This window comes from Silene latifolia, chromosome 10, assembly GCF_048544455.1.
Source record: "Silene latifolia isolate original U9 population chromosome 10, ASM4854445v1, whole genome shotgun sequence".
NCBI classification, from domain to species: domain Eukaryota; kingdom Viridiplantae; phylum Streptophyta; class Magnoliopsida; order Caryophyllales; family Caryophyllaceae; genus Silene; species Silene latifolia.
In genome coordinates, this window is record NC_133535.1 from 146743678 (window position 1) to 146766539 (window position 22862).

Here is a 22862-nt window from a genome sequence, read left to right on the forward strand (position 1 = left end):
AAAGCCAAGCCATCGGCTGTCACTGGGTCTCGGCTAGGCAACTAGCCGGCCGAGAGGCATATCCGTGTACTCACATCCAGTCCCCTCGGCATGGAGTCAACCAGGCCTGCCGGCCTGTCATGGGTCCCTCGGCCGAGGGTAAGACAGTCTTTCCACCTGCTACGCCACTTGGCCACTACGTGACAAAAGGTGAAAGTCTATAAATACTCCACATCTCTCATTAAGAAACTGGCTGGAAAATCTGATATAAAACTCCCTTATCTCTCTACAATATACTTTGCCAAGTTAAACATACAACTTATCTCTCTAAGTTTACTGACTTGAGCGTCGGAGTGAGTACGCTCGGCCCCAAGCCGAGCCCTCAGTTTGTTCATCTTTACAGGAAAGAGTGAAAGGAAGAGACGAGCAACGACATCGTTCTACAAGCTCAAGTGGTCATAATCCTGCTCCGGAATTACACCCGGAACAATTGGCGCCGTCTGTGGGGACACGTACTAAAAGCTAGTCACCTACATTACCAAAAAAAAAAAAAAAAAAAACCATTCAGCGAGCTAAGAAGATGTCAAAGCAACAAGAAACTGTGAGTGAAGGAGCTGCATTCTTCTAGGATGACACGTTCCGTAATTCTGAGATCGGGCAGTCCCCCACCGGCCGAATCACTGACACCGCGTTCGGGATGCCGAAAGAGCCAGAAACACCGCTGCCTACCGACCAAGTCACTGTCATGGGACATGTGGTCGATGCGGCCAAATTAAAGCTATTCCTGGACCTGATGGGTAGTACGCCGATTACCCCTGTCACGACGACGGGGACGGCAGCACATCCACATGTGACCAGGGCCCATAGAGTGATCCCGAACAACTTGTCCGGAGCGATACAAGGAGCTGGGCGTGCTAGAACACCAGCAGAGCCCGTGGTGCCAGTGGCAGACCTGAGTCCTTCCCCCACTCGCGGGAGGACAGCGTCACCGTGGCAACAACGAGGCCAGCCCCGAAGGAATGAAAGAGGTCCGACTCACCAAAGTCGGACAAGAAGCCCTTCCCGCCAGAGGGAGATAAGCCGGACTAAGGTTGCGAGGAGCCGATCGTCGCGTGTCATTCGACACGTGGTCAGACAACCCCTCAGTACTTATGTCCTCGAGATCCCTGTGCCGACTAAGCTGAAGCTGCCGCCCTTATCATACAAAGGGGATAACGACCCGACCGACCATGCCGAGACTTTCGAGGCGTACATGTCGGTATGAGAGCAGCCTGATGAGGTGTGGTGCCGAGTCTTCCCAACGACCCTGCATGGGATGGCTCAGAGTTGGTACAAGGGGCTACCTAATGGCTCGGTATCTTTGTTATGCGGCTACGAGAGACAATTTCATAGCCCAATATGCTTGCAACAAGAGAAGGGCCGTGGAAACATCGGATCTCCTAACTATCCGACGGGGGAGGACGAGTCCCTCCGGCTACGTGAAAAGATTCGACGCTAAGGTTCAGCAGATCCGTGAGCTGAACACCGAACTGGCGGCCTTCGCACTGATGAAAGGCCTCCCGAAAGGCGAGTTCAAAAACGAGTTGATCAAGTGCGAAGACCTCAACTTAGACTCCGCCAGAAAGATGGCCGACCGAGCCGTAAAGGTGGAGGATTACCACAAGACCTGGGTAGGCCACAGTGAAGCTGGGCACCCAGAGAGGAAGAGCCGCCGGGACAATATAGATGAAGGTCGCCGTGACGGGAATAGGTCACGGCCTGAGAGATCTAATAGGAAACAGTACTTGGCGGGCGCCGGGAGGAGTTCAAGACCATACTACCAGAAGCGGTATAGTAGTCTCACCCCTCTGGTCGCATCTCCAGCCGAGGTCTTTACCCTAAGCAAGAATGATGGACAGAAGTGGGCAAGACCCTCAAGGCGAGGGGGGACGGTGACACAAGCCAGTTTTGCGAGTACCACGGCCACACCGACCATAAAGCTGACAACTGTCGACATCTAAGGAACGCCATCGAAGAGCTAATCCGAAAGGGGGGCCTCAGCAAGTATGTAGCTGGAGGCCCAGGAACAAGCGCCGACGGGGCGAATAGAAAATCAGTTTTCCAACGGATGGGAGTAATCCAGGTTGTCATCGGGGGAAACGAGAACGGTGGGTCAGCTAATGGGCACAAACGGCACCTAAATGAGTTATACCAAGCCATCAACTTTGTGCCTAAAACAGCGATCCCCGCTTCCGCCATCCCCGATATAACCATTGGAAAGAAGGACTACGAGGGAGTCGTCGCCCCGACAAATGACGACCGCTTGTAGTCCACCTGGATATAGCCAACCACTTGGTCAAAAGGTGCCTGATTGACACAGGCGCCTACACGAACATCATGTTCAGGGAGTGTTTTCTTAATCTCGGTCTGAAGATTGGAGACCTGAGCCCCTGCATTAACCCGCTATATAGCTTCTCTGGGGCCGGCCTGGTACCCCAGGGTCAATCGATCTGGGTGATGTTCGGCCAAGCGGATGCGGTTAAAAATGTTTTATCTGAGTTCGTGGTTATCGATGGTTTGTCTGCCTACAATGTTCTCATAGGCCGGGTCACTTTGAGCGAGGCCGATGCAGTGATGTCCATCCGGGCCCTGACATTGATGTACGTCTCGGACCGGGGGGAAGCACAAAAGCTCGTCTCAAAGGACGAGAAAGATGAAATAGTCAATATCCAAGTGTCTACCAGGGGGTGCAACATGCAATCCCTCAAAGTGGCGAAGAGATCGGAGAAAGGGAAGAGCCCATCCTTGCAGTAGGAGGGCGAACCGATGAATACTAATGTCGGCATGGTCGAAGGAGCCGAGACCGAGGAAGTGGAAATTGACCCAGGGCGCACCGTAACTGTCGGTGTCAACCTGGAGCCAAAATTCAGGGCTGATCTCCTAGACCTGCGAGGAAGAACAAAGATGTCTTCGCATACTCACCGCCGAGATGCCGGGCGTGAGCGGGAGATGATCGTTCACAAGCTGAACGTACTCTCCACCGCTCGGCCGGTCAAGCAGAAGATGAGGAACACCTCGGCCGAGAAGGATGAGGCCATCAAAGCTGAAATAGACAAATTATTAGCGGCGGGCTTTATCATGCCTTGTACTTACCCTGAGTGGCTAGCAAATGTTGTAATGGTGAGGAAATCGTCAGGGGCGTGGAGGATGTGTGTTGATTTTACCAATCTTAATAAAGCGTGCCCTAAAGATTGCTATCCCTTGCCTCGAATAGATGGTTTAATTGACGCCACGGCAGGCTACACTATGCTAAGCCTGCTAGACGCCTTCTCAGGGTATCATCAGGTATTTATGGCCGAGGAAGATATGCCTAAATGCGCATTCATCACCAGTCACGGCACATTCATGTATAAAATGATGCCGTTCGGTTTGAAGAACGCTGGCGCAACTTACACTAGGTTGGTGGACAGAGTGTTCCAAAATAAAAAAGGGCGAAACATCGAGGCTTACGTCGATGATGCTATTGTAAAAAGCAAGTCTGACAGCGAGCACTTAGCCGATTTGAGCGAGGCCTTTTGTTCAGTAAGGAAATATAAAATGAAGCTTAACCCAAAGAAATGTAACTTCGGTGTCCGGGCCGGCAAGTTCCTCGGCGTGCTTGTCAGCGCCAGGGGAATTGATGCCAATCCGGACAAAGTCAAAGCAATACTAGACCTACCGGAGCCGAGAAATCGAAAAGAGGTTATGACGCTGACCGGAAGGATGGCGGTTCTCGCCCGCTTCATCTCTCGGTCGGCCGACAAGAGCACTCCGTTCTTTAAAGTGCTGAAGGGGAATAAAAACTTTAGCTGGGGGGAGGAACAGAGCACGGCTTTCAAGCAACTGAAAGCCCACCTTCTGACACTGCCGACCCTGTCCAGGCCAACGCTGGGGGAGATGCTATATCTATACTTAGCGATTACCTCGGCCACGGTCGATCTTGTAATCGTCAGGGAAAAAAATAAGCAGCAATACCCAATTTACTTTATCAGCCATACATTGCTGGCCGCCGAAAGAAATTACCCACTAATCGAAAAGGCAGCCCTCGCCGTCGTCGTTGCCGCAAGGAAGCTGAAACCCTTCTTCGACACACATCCCGTGACGGTCTTAACCGACCAGCCATTGGAGAAAGCATTAGAAAAATTCGAAAAATCCGGCAGACTTATCAAATGGGCAGTGGAGCTCTCCGGCTTTGGCATTCAGTACAAGCCGAGGCCTTCGATAAAGGGGCAAGCGCTTGCAGACTTCCTGGCCGAGTGCACGTATCAAGAAGAATCACATCCCGGCGTGTGGGAAGTGTATACCGACGGGTCCTCCACGGCGAACAGCTCAGGAGCCGGCATCCTTATCAACAGCCCTAACGGAAACGAGTTTGAGTACGCCTTGAAGTTTACCTTCTCGGCCTCAAATAACGAATCCGAATATGAGGCGGTGATAACTGGAGTCGAGTTAGCTAGAGCTGCCGAGGCGGAGCATATTGTGTTGAAAACAGACTCGCTCTTAGTGACTAATCAAATCCGAGGAGAGTATGAGACTCGAGACGATGTGATGGTAAGGTACCTGGAGAGGGTAAAAGCTGACACCTCAAAATTGAAATCTTTCCAAATATAGTGCATCCCCAGGTCTGACAACAACCGAGCCGACGCTCTCTCAAACCTTGCCAGTTCAAGCATAAAAAATGTCAGTCGAACCGTGCTGGTGGATATCAGAAATGCTAAAAGCATCACTGAGACCGTCGGCATGGTGGGCGACATCGAAGCCGAGACGACGTGGATGACTCCGATAATGAAATACAAGCCGACAAAAGAGTTGCCGGAGGACCGCATGCATCTGTCTCGAGAAGATAAGAAGGATCGCTGCAAGGTACTTAGTGTTCGAAGGAGAATTGTACAGAAGGTCCGTAATAAGACCACTCTTGAAATGTGTCGGCCGGCCGACGCGGAGCTTATACTTGTGACGAGATTCACGAAGGCATCTGCGGACACCACATGGGGCGAGAACGCTAGCCCACAAAGCTCTCCGAGCCGGCTACTTCGGCCTACCATGCTTTGAAAGATTCCGGGCAAAAACCAAGAAGTGCAAGAATTGTCAGATGCATGCTCCGGTAATACATGCACCTTCCCGAGACCTGCAACCCGTACTTAATCCCCTACCATTTGCACAGTGGGGGATGGATTTATTAGGACCATTTCCGACGGCCTCCGGAGGAAGGAAGTACCTGATTGTCGCCGTTGACTACTTCACCAAATGGGTCGGCTGTCGCGGTACCTGCCAAAACCACGACGGCCGTAAGAAAGGTGATTTGGGAGAACATCATAACTCGTTTTGGGTTACCCCAAGTCATTGTATTTGACCACGGCCGAGAGTTTTGGAGCGACACGGTGATGAATTGGTTGGAAGAGCTCGGTATCAAATTTGCATACTCCTCCGTCTGCCACCCTCAGAGCAACGGGCAGGCGGAGACCGCTAATAAAACAATACTGAACGGGTTGAAGAAGAAGGTTGAAGATCTAAAGGGAAGATGGGCTGATGAACTACCCGGCGTCCTGTGGTCCCTTCGAACCACGGAGAAAGAAGCAACAGGGTACAGTCCATTCCACCTAGTCTATGGGTCTGAGGCCGTCCTGCCAATTGAAGCAGCGGTGCCGACATTCAGAACGCAAACCTTTAACCCAGTCGAAAATGAGGAAAGCCTGAGAGCCTCCCTAGACATGGTCGAAGAAAGTCGAGATACGGCACGACTCAACTTGGTAGTATATCAAAACCGAATGAGAAGAGCCTACAACCGTAGGGTCCACAAAAGGGACTTGAGAGTAGGAGATCTAGTCCTGAGAAAGTCGGCCGCAACCAACAAAGGAAACATCCATGGTAAGATGACGGCCAACTGGGAGGGACCCTACAGGGTGGTTGAAGAAATGAGGTCGGGAACATACCGGCTGACAGACATGGAGGGTGTGCCTCTAATGAGGCATTGGAACAAAGACAACCTTAGGAAATATTTCGTATAGCGGCGGAGGTGTCCGAGACTGTTGTGGGCACCCCAACACGTGATTATATCTTATGAAGAGTGATCCAAATTTTCCATCGAAATGCTTGTCCCTTCCGTAGTCGTACCAAAGTAGACGCCACGGCCAAAGCCGGGCAGCCACTACAAATGCAGTTGAAACTCGCGAAAGCGACTAACATGCTTAAGAACGTATAAGTACAGTTGAGAAACGCAAATCTGACTGCCTCGGCCAATCCGGGAGTGGCAGAGGAAGCGATCAATATGTCTATAGATACGAATGCAGTCGAGCCGTAACCTCGATTGCCTCGGCCAAAGCCGGGAGTGACGGGGGAAACGACCGATATGCTAACATGTTTACAACAGCGGTTGGGAAGCGGAAATCTGACCGCCTCGGCCAGACCGAGAGCGGAGGAGGAAGCGACCGACATGCCAACATGTTGCTGAGCAAATTGGGAAACGTGAACCTTGCTACCCCGGCCTGTTCAGGTGCAGCAGAGGGCACGACCAGTATGCTAAAAACGTTTAAGTACAGTTGAGATACGCAATCTAATTGCCTCGGCTAAGCTGAAGGTAAAACGAAAAAAGCGCTCAATATGTTTGAAAACGTAAGAAGACAACTGAAAGGATGAGATCAAAGCCTCGGCCAAGCCGAAGGTAAATAAACAAACTTCATTGAAAATGTTTACAAGTGAGACAAAATAAAGTCGACGGCCGTCCCCATAGGGATAGCCTAAGCTCAACCTACCAAAGTTTAACAAAAAAAGAAGGAACAACAAAAATTACAACATTAAGACATGAAGCGCCAAAAGGATGGCAGGGAGGAAAGGCTCAAAAGTTGGCCCCGAACAGTGAAGGCTGTCCGAAGGACCAGTGAGTCTGTGACGACCGCCCTCTCCCTATGCTTGTTGCCGCTCGCCACCGGCGCAGAAGAAGAAAGATCACCGTCGGTGGACGGCCCAGAGGACGACTTGGCAGCTTCACGTGCCCTTGCCTTCTCAGCCTCCTCTCTAGCCTCCTTCACCTTTGCATCATGGGCCGCCTTGGCCGCAGCCTCCTGAGCAGCCTTCGCCGCCTTCGCCTCGGCCGCGGCCTCCTCAGCAGCCGCCTTCTCATCCAGAAGTTTGTCAAAATCTTGCCACGGAAAAGTGCCTTCAGGAAGGAGCTCCTTAATCGCATCCCTTGTAGCATCTTCAGCTTGGTCCCGGTACCGGTCGCACATTTCAGAGATGATGACGGTTTTCAGCAGCTCAATATCCTTCTCCCTCTAAGCAAGGATAGCCTTTGTGCCCTTATGTTCCTTCGCCTCGGCTAAATGCAGTGTCTTCCATCTTTCCCTCTGCTCAACCATGGCCTTATAACCGCCCTCAAGTTTGTTTCTCTCCTCCCGCAACTTAGCGGCATCAGCCAACGCGGACTCAACCTTAGCTCTCTCGGCCAGGACCACCTTTTCAGCGTCCTCCTTAAGCTTTCGCTCGGCGAGAAGTCCTGCGCCTTCTCGGCCTCCTCCCTAGAAGCGGCAAGCTCAAGCCTAAGCCGTTTGAGCGTAGGGGCAGTTTGAGCCACGAGCTTTTCTTGCTCGATAAGATGAGTGCCGACAACTTCAGCCCACTTCACCAGCCTTTTGGCCAACCTCATGTCGTCCGCCCTGAGCTGAACGAAGAAAGCCTTATTGGACGAGGTGTCGACGACGACATTTTTGTCGCCCATCTGCACATGCTGCTTCTCCAATTGTCGTTCGCTGAAAGCAACAGCTGTCGTCGGCTGATCTAGAAAAAACCCAGACAAAGCGTCCATGTCAACATTCATCGACATATCAGAAAGCCTGTCATCAGGAATGTATAAGGAACCTGCTAAATCCGAGCCATGGGTTAGATCCGTACCAGTCCTAGCCTTCTTGGATAGAGGGCCGGCTGACCCCTCTTCTTTCCCTGCCTCGGTAACAGCAGCAGCAGGCGTTGTTTCTTTCCTCTTATGTGAGGGAGGAGGACCCTCCAGAACGGTGAGGTCCTCGTCAACATTGACGACCTCCTTATCTTTTTGGACTATGGGGATTGGAGATCGAGTTGGAGTTGACGTCGTAGCCGCCGAAGACGTTGTTTTTGGTCTCCGGCGCGGCACGTTACCGCCAATCTCTGCTTGAGTCGCCCCCACGTCCATTGCTTTCAACGCCTGCTCCATGAGTTCGTGCGGGGCCTACTTGCGATCACGCGGCGCGACCTTATGGTGCAGTTCAACAACTCTCCTATCCTGGTCAAGTCCCAACTTGCTTAGGATGGAGACAGAGAGATCCCGGCCAAATCGATCTGCAAGAAACAAAGCAGGAGTTAAGCGAAAGAAGTAAACCAAAGCTCAAATATCGAAGCATAAAAGCATAGGGGGGCCTCATACCGACCCCACTCACCCTGGCTGAGGGCCGGTATGAGGCCGACGTGACAAAGCGGCTCGTCTTGAAGGACGATCTGCGTCGGAGGCATCCATCCCTTCGGCGTGCCATCCTTCTCAGCCTCGAACATGCTCATCGCCCGCACTTCGTCGTCATTAAGATAAACCTTCTTGGCGTCCATCTTAATCTTATTACGGGAGACATATCTTTCATGCTCCCCCTAACTCTCACAAATAAAATTGACGTGTGCGCTGGAAGGACCGGCGATGGATAGTCCTCCGGAACCTCGATATATACCCACCGCCCCTTCCAGTCTTTGCAGGATGTCAGCTTGGAGACGGTCACGTAACCCGGCTCGGTCTGCACGCTGTACCACCCCATGACGCCTTGGGTAGACAGCCGAAAATGGTGGAGCCGGCGGAAAAGGTTCACGGTTGGGACCTCCCCCTTAAAGAGACAAAACCATACGAAGCCAATAATCGTCCTAATGGCCAACGGGTGCAGTTGTGCCACGGCGACATTCATGGCTTTGATTATGGCCGAGACGTGTTCATTAAGAGGAAAACGGAGCCCATACTCCAGATGTCTAATATACACGCCTATACAACCTTCGGGAGGGCAACAGACTGCCTGATCACCCACAGGGACAATAATTCTATACCCCCTGCTGAAGTTGTAGTGGTCTTCGAAAAGTTCAGGCCCGGAGGCAGAAGCGAACTTGTTCGTCCAAACGCGATCAGGTTTAATCGAGCAGGCTTCGCCATGCCACAAGTAATGCGGCCTCTCTGAATCAGATTGGGTCTCTTCCTCCTCCTCATCATCAAAATCCTCGAGATATTTCTCGTCGATTTCAGGAGAAGACGACTTGCGACCCCCGAACCCTACCGGGCAGACAACCAGTGGCTCCTGTTCATCAGGATGCGGCGGTTCGTCCCCCGGGGTTGAGGTACTAGGCGGAGCGTCAGCAGCAGACATGGTGGCAACGAATACTTAACAAATAAAAGTTGGGGAAGAATTTGTTTTTACCTTGAAAGAATGTGTATGCCGAGTAACGCTTCGAAAATTAGAGAGAGAAAACTCTTCGAAAACTAGAGAGAGGAAATTTTTCTAGAAAATGAAATTTGCACAGCAAAATGAGGGGCACACTGCTCTATTTATAGAGCAAAGCCCATTCAGTGGACCAATCAGAGCAAAGCCCATGAAGCGTCCACCAATCAATACCAGGCCACGTGTCAAGCATGCAGCCGCAGAATGTCAATCGACATACAGTGACCCATCTTCTTCGACACGCTCCTTGGTATCTACTTGCCAACGGCCAGCTGATCAACCAAGCTTGGCAGCACCTACCGGGGGCAATCAAAAGCACACGGCACTCCCAACCTTGGCCTCGGCCAGCGCCATTTTCTTTTCCACATTCGATGTCCATTACCCAACAATGTGGAGGGGGGATATGGTACGGCCTGAACAGGACCAAACCGAGGAAGAAGTTCGACATGCGCAGAATACGCTCAACACGCATCGAAGGTCCATACCACGGCATAGACTACGCTGGTGGCAAATTGATGGGGCATATTCTGCACCCGCTGACCAAGTCAACATATTGACCAAGGTCAAAGTTAAAAGACAACAAGTCAAAAGAAAAACGGCCCTAAACCGAAAAAAGCCCAGCGGCTTTGTCACTGGGTCTCGGCTCGGCAGACTAGCGGCGAGAGAGGCATATCCGTGTACTCACATCCAGTTCCCTCGGCATGGAGTCAACCAGGCCTGCCGGCCTGTCATGGGTCCCTCGGCCGAGGGTAAGACAGTCTTTCCACCTGCTACGCCACTTGGCCACTACGTGACAAAAGGTGAAAGTCTATAAATACTCCACATCTCTCATTAAGAAACTGGCTGGAAAATCTGATATAAAACTCCCTTATCTCTCTACAATATACTTTGCCAAGTTAAACATACAACTTATCTCTCTAAGTTTACTGACTTGAGCGTCGGAGTGAGTACGCTCGGCCTCAAGCCGAGCCCTCAGTTTGTTCATCTTTACAGGAAAGAGTGAAAGGAAGAGACGAGCAACGACATCGTTCTACAAGCTCAAGTGGTCACAATCCTGCTCCGGAATTACACCCGGAACACTCATAATCTTGGGTTGACAAACGCAAATTTTTATTAGGATGCTTTTTGTTTGAGAAGGAGAAATTTGCAGGCCTTGAGGTAAAAGAAGTAGAGGGATTACAATCATCCTTAGCAGGCGAAGCTGGACAAGCCTCATTAAGGTTTTCAGATTCCATAATAATATCAATATCAGAACCAGGAGCAGTAATCAGTTTATCAGAGTCCATAATAATGGCAGCACAAGTTCCAGATGCATAAGGGCTTTCGGAATCAATAATAATATCAGAACTAGTTGCAATTTCAGCATGAGTAGGAGAAACATCATCTATAACCAAAGGAACTTTACTACAAGACGGTATGTCCAAATCAACAGGGATTGCAAACTTTTCAACCCCATCATTAACTCGCAAAGGTTTCTTGCCTTTCTTGTCGGAGGCCAAAGGGTTAAAAGGATAAGCAACCCGTTTCCCATTAACATTTAAAAGTAGGAGATCGGCCACAGAAAGGAGTTCCCGATTAACATCATTGTTATGTGGTTCAAATTTTACAGCATGTTCAAAGTCGTCAATAGCCTCGGAGAGTAGATTCAAATGCTTAAAGGCCAGGCCCCTACGATATAGGGCCTTAACATTGGTCGGATCAAAAGATAAGATAAAAGTGCAGTAACAGCAAACCCGATTATAGTGGGACAACTTCAACTCACAACCAGCTAAATTAAGGATAAGGGATAGGCAGAGGGAAGTGGCTACGGGCTAGTCGTGTGCGGGTGGAAGTCCTAAGAAGCATACGAGTTTAATGGCTTGAGTGTAGTGACGAGCAACCAAAACGAAATCCCCTTCCCTGAAAAGGGAGTTACCCCTATCTTTCACCAAATGGACATTGGAGATGGAAGGTACCCCCAATTCCATAACCAACTTAGCAAGGTCATCATCATCGACCCCATTATCATCCACAACAAACAAATCACAAAGATTAAGAAGCAGAAATTGATATTCCATCTACTGAGATTATAACACCAACAAGGTTTGATACACCAACAAAACAAAGATTGAGAGAAATTAAAACTAAGAGGAAGATTCAGAACATTCCCTGACCTAATTAAGATTAACCGGTAAAATCCAAAGATAAAGATCAGGAAACCACATCAAAATAGATGGCGGCAACCGGAGACGAGCTCGTATATGAAAAGATGAGACGGAATCGCTAAATCCAACAGGAGGGGGTTCTCACCAGCGACCTGCAGAGTGAAGATGAGGCCGCCGGTGAGAGAGGCGATGCGGAGGTTGTTGTGCGGGGGTGAGGCTTATTTTATTTTTATTTAAAGAAAAAAACAATTTATTAGTAGAACGCCATGCATAATGAAAAAAAGAAAAGAAAAGAAAGCTAAAAGCGAGGAGAACAGAAGTTAAGGAATTCTTGATTAGACTCCAACATGGTCATCTTCTTCTCCTCCAAGAACAACCATGCTTCAAATTCAATATCATCTTCTGAATCCAAATAATCAACCAAGAGGATGGTATTCTTTCTGAATTGATATAATCTTTCATGTGTTGGGATAATCCAATTAGGCTTCCCGAATCCGAAATCGACATCTGCAAATCCAGCAGATTTAGACCAACCAAGAAGAAAGTAAAAATCAGCCTTATACTTGACAAGTGTTTTAATTAATTCATACAAGTTATCAATCTTAGTTTCTCCTCGCCTGTCTCCATTGTAATCACCAATTATATCTTTAACCTTTGAAATTGATGCTTGAATCTCCGCCACAAGTTGCCAAAATTCAGTTGACTCCTCGCTGTCATTGTCCGCGAGATCAACCGTCACCATTTCACAAAGGTTACCGATAGAATTATTTGCAAGAGGCGGGTTTGCCCTCGGTCTAACATCCACTGTGACACACAGAGCAGACCGTCTCTGTTTTTGAGGACATGGTCGTCGACAGTAGACAATGATAGTGATGTTTCAGCCACCAAGGATTTATTTTTAGCGTGGGTGTCCTTAATTAAGCACGCCCTCCATCCTAGGGCGTATCTGTGGGTCTTTTTCAGGTGGGTACTGCGGAAATGCGGCTAATCCCGCAACAAAATCAGGTAATTGTTTGGGTTTTCTGTTAGAAGAGAAGAGTTGCAGAGGGTATAGGGGCTGCAGTTTGGTCATATTGACACAGTTTTAGTTCTCTTAGATGGGTGGGTGTTGGAACACATGGTTTTATGGTTTCTCTTGATATTTCTTGGGCGCCCATAAATACACGGGGTGAACTCCTTCACACACTGGATTTATGTACAGTCTGACACTTTTGCCCTTTAATTTCCAAATAGCCATGTGCGTGTAACATTCAGTTTACTTGCAGGGCCCCACACGTCACTTTGTTTTTATTTCATTTCCCATTCCAATTTCCTACGGAGTAGTTTTCTCGTTTTCCAATTATGTTATGATCTGTTTACTTCAAAAAAAAGTTATCTTCGGTTTTACCATATTATAACTTGGTACCCTGTATAATTCGTACATTTTTGCTAGAACATTTTGAAATACTCTTTAATTTTTTGTTATAAATATGGTTAATATTTATCCAATATAGTCACATTTTTTTCGTCTACTAATGCATAGTTAAATTTACAAAATAGTAGTCGTACTAACTAAAGTGTTTTAGTCATTAACTCGAAAGTGACCCAACCCGAAATGACCTGATCCGGGATGTATGACAAACCCAAAATAATCCCACCCAAACTGACCCGATCCATACCCGACTCGATTTGACCCATTTTTTCATTAAGTGCAAATTGTTAATTAATGAGACAAAATGAAAATTTCAGTCAGAGATATTTAGGCCGAATTAGTCAAATTGTTAAATTTTATAACCCGCAAATGTAGCATATCAATATATAATAATTAAGAATAAACGATAATATTGTTGTATACTTTAGAGATCTTATTAAAATATAACCCGCACTATCAATAACGTTATGTATTAAACAAAAGTAAATAAGTGTAAAACGGGATTTATCGTAAAACATGATTTTTTTAACCATTTATCATAAAGAATGAGGAACGTTATTTCAAAGTTCCGAGGCTCCTGCATAACGAGGTAAGTGCTACATTGGAACGAAAAGAAAGGAAATAAAAAGAAGGCGATACATAGGTTTGCGAAACAATTTCAGATAAATGTTAAACTAAAAATCACCATGCTGAATTTGGGTGAAAACTTTGTCGAGTCTTTCGGGTAATGCAGGTTCACTCCATTCCAAAGAATCCCACCAAGCCTTCTTTGCTGCTATTTCTTTGACATTCACGGCATCATCAGCTGTCATATCGACCTTCTTGAGCTTTGGACAATTATAAAAACTCATGTACTCGACATTAGGCCATGCATTTATCCCGATTCCAACTAAATTAGGCAAGTAATGAAGTTTAATAACTTTCAAGCAAGGCAAGACAACAAATTCACCAACATTTACCGCTGTAATGTCACCATATCCATTGATCATATCGTCCTGAATAACAATGTACTTCAACGATTCACAATCCATAATCACCAACTCCTCCAGGTTCACAAGATTTCTCACCATGGAACAAGTAAAAACAAAGCTCAATTTCCGACATGTGCGCACTGTCAGACATCTAAGCGCACCAAAGCTTCCTTCACAAACAGAACCAACGACAATCGACTTTAGGTTCCATAAACTGTTGAGACTCAAGTATTCCAGAGACGGAAGGATAACTTGTCGGTCATCTGCGTGATGTATGATTGCTCGAGCCTTGGGACAGTCGCTCAGTATGCAAATTCTCAATTCATCCATGTTATCAATTCCGAACTTTGATAAATAACACATGCCAATGTGATGTTCCAAGTAAAACGAAGTAGCTCGTTTGAGTACCTCCACCACTCCCCGAGGAATAGTCTCACCATTAACGAACCTCAAACACCGCTCAGAGCTAATGTGCATTAGTTCTACCTCTCTGGTAACAAGAGGTACAACGCGCTTGATATCAGTCCCGACAATGAAGTTGAAATTCTTAACAACATCATTTTTCCAAGCTCGACTTGCAGAAAATAATCAAGATTTTCCAATTCAGGGAAGCGGAAATAGAGGTTAGATAATAACATCAGTCGAGTCACCTCTCTGGTAATGTCTGATGCACTAACTATCCATCGTCGATCATCAGGATGTAGAAACATGCCAAGCTCTTCAAGTAAGGGAAGACTCGAAATTAATCCGTCTTTCATCAACTTTCTTGGAATATTATTACGCTCGCTTTGATTTCCGGGTCCATGAAATAAAACTTTAAGGCTTTTTAACTTTGACAGTTCAGTGACTGTATCAGGCAAGTTTAACAGTTCAGTGCCTTGAAGATCGAGAACCTCAAGAGTCGTAAGTAATCCAATTTCCGAAGGAAGCGTCATCAAGTGCTCACAGTCGCGGATAACCAGTACTTGAAGGCGCTTAAGCTTAAATAAAGACTTGGGTAATGTCCTTATTCTGGTTTTCGACAAATCGAGATTTGTGAGATTTAACATGGATTCGAAAAACGACGAAGGTATAACCCTTAAGTTTGGGTTTCTCTGAAGGCATAACGATACCAAATTCGGGCAATTCGGGTTGTTAGGAAGGGTTGAGAATTGGTTGTCCATTAGAAAGATCTCAGTAGCTTTCTCCCATTCATCAGGTGAAGGAACTTTTCTTAATTGAGCATTAACTCTAATCAAATTGTCCGACATATTTGGGTATTTTTTTTATCGGTTTTTCTAACGTGTGTGCCCTAAGTTTGGAGATTTGATCAGATGAATAAACAGAATAAACAGTGAAATATGTGGGAAAAAGTTGGAGATTTGATTAATTTTCAAGGGTGTTAAGTTTATGTAAAGCTTATAAACTGAGTTTTGAAAACAGTTTCCTAAACCTAGGTTTACTACTGAAACGGAATAATATGAGTATCTTTTTTGTTAATCAATAATAGGAAAGATAATAACAAAATAAACTCTTCAGGTATCTTGAATATATCTAAACTCTTCATTAGGGATGTCAATGGGGCGGGGTTGGTGTGGAGGAGGGGTAACCTGCACCCGCATCCGTGAACTATAATGGGAACCCACAAACGCCCCTCGATCTGTAGCGGCTTGAACTTTTCAAACCCATCCCCACCCCACGGAAACCCGTTGACCCGCTAAATTACCTATCTCCTCACAAAACAATTTTTAAAAATATTAATCTTGAATCTAAAACGTACAAATCTCGTACAATTTATAAAAATAAGTTTCCGCAAGAGGATCTATCATTCAATTAACTAGTATACAAGTTTTTCAAACCATGAAATATGTTTACAAGCAATGAAACACATGCCCAATGGAGGTTGTTAAGTTTTTCAAACCACGAAATAGTTTTACAACCAATGAAACACATGTTCAATGAAGGTTGTTGGGTATTTGGGTGGGTAAGAAATAGATGGAATTTGTTTAGGTTTATAAAAAAACGGTTTGACTTTTTATCTAAGAAATAGTATAAATTTGTCTAGGTTTATAAGTAAGACGGGTATAAGCGGAGTGGGGACATGCGGGATGGGGCGAGCGGAGCGGGTGTGAGGCGGGGTGGGTATGGAGCGGGTCTGATGTGATACCCATCCCCGCCCCCACGACCCATCAAATCATTACCCGCACCCTCCCCAAGTGGGGCGGGTGCAGGACGAGACCCGCCAAAACCCGCCCCATTGACATCCCCTACTCTTCATGATACTAGATTACAATCAAGAGTATAGATCTATTGATTATCGAGAGACTAATCCCTATCTACTAAAAGAACAAGGCATTCTGGAAAAAAATTTCCGCCAAAATACACCGACTCAAATATGAAAATCTTATCTTTATTAATACAAGAACATCATTCTCATGAAGTCATGCCATCATATGCAATTTTTTTTGGGTTTTTCCCCAAAAATAAGCAATGGTGGCCCCCGCCGCTTTTAATTAATTTGCCTCAATCTTATCATTATTATATATTAAATCCAGAAATCAATGGACTTCAATGTAATTAAATAAAGTTATACAAATTAATTATATTATATAGTTTTAAATCAATAGCACCGTGTGATGGACCCGATTAAGGAATCTCAATGCAAATATTATATAGTTTGAGTTAAAATTAAATTATATAGAAGCTTGGTAATTTTTCTAAACATTTGTAAGAGACTAAAACATGGTCAATTTTCTTAAAATAAAATAATTAATTAAGATGGTCAATTTCCTTAAAATAAAATAATTAATTAAGATGGTCAATTTCAAGGAGACTAAAAGAAAGAACATGTTTGGTAATTTTCCTAAATATTTATAGAAGACTAGAAGATGGTCAATTTCCTTAAAATAAAATAATTAATTAGCATAAACATGCACACTTATGGTATTAGTTATTATCATCATAAAATTATATATTAAATTTAATGTTCCAGGTGTAATTCCGGAGCAGGATTTGTTACCACGTAAGCTCGTAGAATGATGACTTTGCTTGACTCTTCCTTTCGGCCTCTCCTGAAACAATGAATAAACTGAGGGCTCGGCTTGGTACCGAGCGAACTCACTCCGACGCTCAAGTCAGTAAACTTAAAGAGATTAAGTTGTGTGTTACTTGGCAAAGTAGATTGTAGAGAGATAAGGGAGTTTATACCAGATTTATGGTGAGTATTAAGGTGAATTGTGGATTATTTGGATCCATTTCTCAATGAGGGTTGAGGAGTATTTATAGACTTTCACCTTTTGTCACGTAGTGGCCAAGTGGCAGAGCAGGTGGAAAGACTGATCTACCCTCGGCCGAGGGACCCATGGCAGGCCGGCGGACCTGGTTGACTCCATGCCGAGGGGTGTTGGATATGAGTACGCGGATGTGCCTCCCGGCTGGCTAGTTGCCTAGCCGAGACCCAAGTGACAGGCCGACAGGCTGCGTCGGTTAGGCTGTCTAAGACGTTGACTTGCTGTGGATATCTTTGACCTTGCTCAATATGTTGACTCGGTCAGCGGGTGCAGAATATGCCCCATCAATTTGCCCCCAGCGTAGTCTATGCCGTGGTATGGATCTTCGATGAGTGTTGAGCGTATTCTGCGCAAGTAAAAATTTCTTCCCCGGCTTCTTCTTCCTCGGCTTGCTTCTGTTCAGGCCGTACCATATCCCCCCTCCACATGGTTGTGTAATGGACATCTAATGTGGAAAAGAAAATGGCACGGGCCGGGACCGAGGTTGAGAGTGCCGTGTGCTTTTGATTGCCCCCGGCTTGTCTTGTCTTTGCTTTGTTGATCAGCTGGCCGTTAGCGAGTGGATACCAAGGAGCGTGTTAGAGAAGATACGTCGATTGACATTCTGCCAAGGAGCGTGTCAAAGAAGATTTATAACTGTATGTTGATTGACATTCCGTGGCTGCATGTCTGACACGTGGCTTGGCATTGATTGGTTGACGCTTCATGGGTTTTGCCCTGATTGGTCCGTTTCATAGGCTTTGCTCTATAAGTAGAGCAGTTAGCTCCTGATTTTGGCCACCAAAAATTCATTTTCTCAAAAAATTTTGTTCTCTCTAGCTTTCTTCGAAGAAACTTCTCTCTAGTCTTCAAAGCGTTACTCGGCGTAACACTTTTCCAAGGTAAACAAACAAATTTTTCAACTTTTATTTGTTAAGTATTTGTTGTCATGTCTTCTGCTGATGCTGGATCCAGTACTTCTGCGCCGGGGGGCGAACCACCGCGTCTTGATGAAGAGGAGGCACTGGTTGTCACCCCGATAGGGTTTGGGGGTCCCAAGCCGCTTTCTCCTGAGATTGATCCAAATTTTTTGGAGGGTTTCGAGGATGATGATGATGATGAGGATGATGATGATGATGATGATGATGATGATGATGATGCGACCCCTTCTGTCGTAAAGAGGCCGCTTATTTCGGGGCACGGTGATGCCTGCTCGATCAGTCCTGACCGTGCCTGGACGAACAAGTTCGCCAGTTGTTCCGGTTCTGAACTTTTTGAACACCATTACTCCTTCGGTAGGGGGTATAGAATTGTTATCCCTGAGGAGGGTCAGGCCGTCTGTTGCCCTCCCGCGGGCTGTATCGGCGTATACATCAGACACCTGGAGTATGGGCTCCGGTTTCCTCTGAATAAATACGTTGTTGCCATTATTAAAGCCATGAATGTCGCCGTGGCCCAACTGTATCCGTTGGCCATCAGGACAATTGTTGGTTTTGTATGGTTGTGCCTTTTCAAAGGGGAGGCCCCAATGGTGAACCTCTTTCGCCGGCTTCACCACCTTCGACAGAATGTCCTAGGCGGCACGGGATGGTATAGCATACAGACTGAGCCGAGTTATATCACCGTCTCCAAGCTTACTTCTTGCAAGGACTGGAAGGGGCGGTGGGTATACGTTGAGGTTCCGGAGGACTATCCGCTGCCCCGGTCCTTTCAGAGCCGCATCAATTTGCGGTGTGAGAACCAAGGGGAGCATGACAATTATGTCTCCCGGAGTAAGCTTAAGATGGACGCCAGAAGGGTCTATCTTAATGAGGACGAAAAACGGGCAATGAAGCTGTTTGAGGCTGAGAAGGATGGGACGCCGAAGGGATGGATGCCCCCGACGCAGATCGTTCTTCAGGATGAGCTACTCTGTCACGTCGGCCTCATACCGGCCCTCGAACAGGGTGAGTGGGGTCGGTGTGAGGCCCATCTTTGCTTTTTATGTTTCTGTTTTTGAACTTGTTTTATTTCTTTTGCTTAACTCCTGCTTCGCTTCTTTTGCAGACCGATTTGGCCCGGGACTGTCTGTCTCCGTCCTCGAGAGGTTGGGACTTGACGAGAACGGGAAAGTTGTTGAGTTGCATCCTAAGGCCGCGGCAAGTGGTCGCAGACCGGCCCCAAACGAACTTATGGAGCAGCAGTTGAAGGCACTGGATGTGACGGCGGCTCAGGCGCGGATTGCCGGTAACGTGCCGCGCCGAAAAACAAAGACAACGTCTGCGGCGGCAACGGTGTCAACCCCAGCTCAATCTTCAGTCCCTGAGGTCCAAAAGGAGCAGGTGGTGGTGGTGGTCGATGTTGATGAGGAGGTCACTGTTGCGGAGGCTCCTCCTCTTTCAAATAAGAGAAAAGAGACAGTGTCTGCTGCTTTACTGCCGTTATTCGAGGCCGGTAAAGAAAAGGGTCCTCCAACCAAGAAGGCCAAGCCTGGTACGGATCTAACCCGTGGCTCAGATTTAGCTGGTTCATTAGGCGTTCCTGATGACAGGCTTTCTGGCATGTCAATGAATGTTGACATGGATGCTTTGTCCAAATTTTTTGTAGATCAACCGCTGCCGGCTGTCCCTCTCACTGAAAGGCAATTGGAGAAGCGGCCTGTGCAGACGGGCGATAAAAATGCCACTGTCGACTCCTCATCCCTGAAGCCTTCCCCCGCCCAGATTAGGGCGGAAGGCATAAGGCTGTCCAAGATGCTGGGGAAGTGGACTGAACTAGCCGGCGCTCACATTATGGAGCAAGAAAAGGTCATGGCTGAAGCTGCCCCTGTGCTTGAACGGCTTAGGCTCGAGCTTGATGCCTCTAAGCAAGAGGCCGAGAAGGCGAAGAAGGACCTCCAGGCCGTCGAAAATGATTTCCTCGCTGAGCGAAAGCTCAGGGAGGATGCTGAGAAGGCGGTCCTAGCCGAGAGGGCCAAGGTTGAGGCTGTACTGGCTGATGCCGCTAAGCTGCGGGAGGAGCGGGACAAGCTTCAGGGCGCTTACGACGCTGCGGTTGAAAAGAGGGAAAAATGGAAGTCTTTGTATTCGGCTCAGGCGAAGGGGCACAGGAATACAAGGGCCATCCTTGCTCAGAGGGAGAAGGACATTGAGACGCTCCAAACTGCCATTAACCCTGAGATATGTGCCCGGTACCGGGACCAAGCTGAAGAGGCTACCAGGGAGGCAATCAAAGAGCTCGTTCTTGAAGGCTCCTTCCCGTGGCAAGAATTTGACCGGCTTCTGGATGAGAAGGCCGATGCTGCGGAGAAGGCGGGTGCGGAGAAGGCGGCAGCGGAGAAGGCTGCTCAGGAAGCCGAGGCCAAGGCGGCCCATGCTGCAAAGGTGAAAGAGGCCAGAGAGGAGGCTGAAAGGGCAAGGGTACGTGAAGCTGCCAAGCCTTCCTCTGGGCCGGCCACCAAAGATGATGCTGCGGCTGCTGGTGGCGAGCAGCAACAAGCATAGGGAGACGGGCGGTCGTCACCAGACTCACCTGGCCCTTCGGATAGCTTCAGCTGTTCAGGGGCTAACTTTTGAGCCTTCTCTCCCTGGCATCCTTTTGGCGCTTCATTGTCTCAATGTGATACTTTTTGTTGTTCCTTCTTCTTTTTTTTTTTGTAAAACTTTGGTAGGTTGAGTTTTGGCTATCCTTATTGAGACGGCCGTCGACTTCGTTTTGTATCACCTGTAAACATGTTCAATAAAGTTTGTTTATTTGCCCTCGGCTTCGCCGGGGCTTTGATCACAATCCTTCATCCAGTTGTCTTCTTTTGTTATTAATTGAGCGCTTTTTTTCCGTTTTTACCTTCGGCTTGGCCGTGGTAGCTAGAATGCGTATCTCAACTGTACTTAACCTTCTTAAGCATATTGGTCGCTTTTGCGAGTATCAACTGCTGTTGGCAGATCGCGTTTCCCTCGTCACTCCCGGCTTTAGCCGAGGCAACTGAGTTTACGTTTTGACTGCTTTCCGTATCTATAGACATATTGATCGCTTCCTCTGCCACTCCCGGATTGGCCAGGGCGGTCAGATTTGCGTTTCTCAACAGTGCTCATACGCTCTTTTTCTTGGGTAGTGTCTGTCCGGCTTTGGCCGCGGCGTCTACTTTGGTAGGACTATGGAGGGGGATTCTTCATTTTGATGGAAAACTTGGAACACTTTTCATTAGATATAATCATGCGTTGGGGTGCCCACAACGGTCTCGGACACCTCCGCCGCTATATGAAGTATTTTCTAAGGTTGTCGGTGTTCCAGTGGCTCATTAGAGGCACACCCTCCATGTCTGTCAGCCGGTATGTACCCGGCCTCATTTCTTCAACCATTTTGTAGGGTCCTTCCTAGTTGGCCGTCATTTTGCCATGGATATTTCCTTTGTTGGTGGCGGCCGACTTTCTTAGGACTAGGTCTCCTACTCTTAAGTCCCTTTTGTGGACCCTTCGGTTGTAGGCTCTTCTCATTCTGTTTTGGTAAACGGCTAAGTTGAGCCGTGCCGTGTCTCGACTTTCTTCGACCAGGTCTAGGGAGGCTTTCAGGCCTTCCTCATTTTCGACTGGGTCAAAGGTTTGCGTTCTAAATGTAGGCACCGTTGCTTCAATTGGCAGGACAGCCCCAGACCCATAGACAAGGTGAAATGGACTGTACCCCGTTGCTTCTTTTTCCGTGGTTCGAAGTGACCACAGGACGCCGGGTAGTTCATCAGCCCACCTCCCTTTTAGATCTTCAACCTTCTTTTTCAATCCGTTCAATATTGTTTTATTAGTCGCTGCCTCTCGCCTTGCCCGTTGCTCGAGGGTGGCGGACGGAGGAGTATGCGAATTTGATACCGAGCTCTTCCAGCCAGTTCATCACCATGTCACTCCAAAATTCTCGGCCGTGGTCAAATACCATGACTTGGGGTAACCCAAAACGAGTTATGATGTTCTCCCAGATTACCTTTCTTACGGCCGCCGTGGTCTTGGCAGTACCGCGACGCCTTCGACCCATTTGGTGAAGTAGTCAACGGCGACGATGAGATACTTCCTTCCTCCGGAGGCCGTTGGAAATGGCCCTAATAAATCCATCCCCCACTGTGCAAATGGTAGGGGGCTAAGTATTGGTTGCAAGTCTCGGGAAGGTGCGTGTATTACGGAGCATGCATCCGACGCTTCTTGCACTTCTTGGTCTTAACTCTGGAATCCTCAAGCATGGTAGGCCAGAAGTATCCGGCTCGGAGAGCTTTGTGGGCTAGCGTTCTTGCCCCCATGTGATGTCCACGGATGCCTTCGTGAATTTACGTCGGATGAGCCCCGCGTCGGCTGGGCTGACACATTTTAAGAGTGGTCTTATTACGGACCTTCTATACAATTCTCCTTCAAATACCAAGTACCTTGCGGCGATCCTTTTTATCTTCTGAGAGAGACTGCGGTCCTCCGGTAACTCTTTTGTTAGTTTGTATTTCATTATCGGAGTCATCCACGTCGTCTCGGCTTCTATGTCGCCCACCATGCCGACGGTCTCAGTGATGCTTTTAGCATTCCTGATATCCACCAGCACGGTTCGGCTGACATTCTTGATGGTTGAACTGGCAAGTTTTGAGAGAGCGTCGGCTCGATTGTTCTCAGACCTGGGGATGCATTGGATTTGGAAAGATTTCAATTTTG

The 22862-nt window shown here is 47.5% G+C and overlaps 1 protein-coding gene across 1 annotated transcript; it reads right to left on the minus strand.

Moving 5' to 3' along the window:
• Positions 1-11876: 11876 nt before the first annotated feature.
• On the minus strand, positions 11877-12320 carry LOC141608442 (deacetylvindoline O-acetyltransferase-like). The gene has a single exon (XM_074427798.1). It carries the CDS (start codon positions 12318-12320, stop codon positions 11877-11879), a length of 444 nt encoding a protein of 147 aa, XP_074283899.1.
• Positions 12321-22862: the final 10542 nt, after the last annotated feature.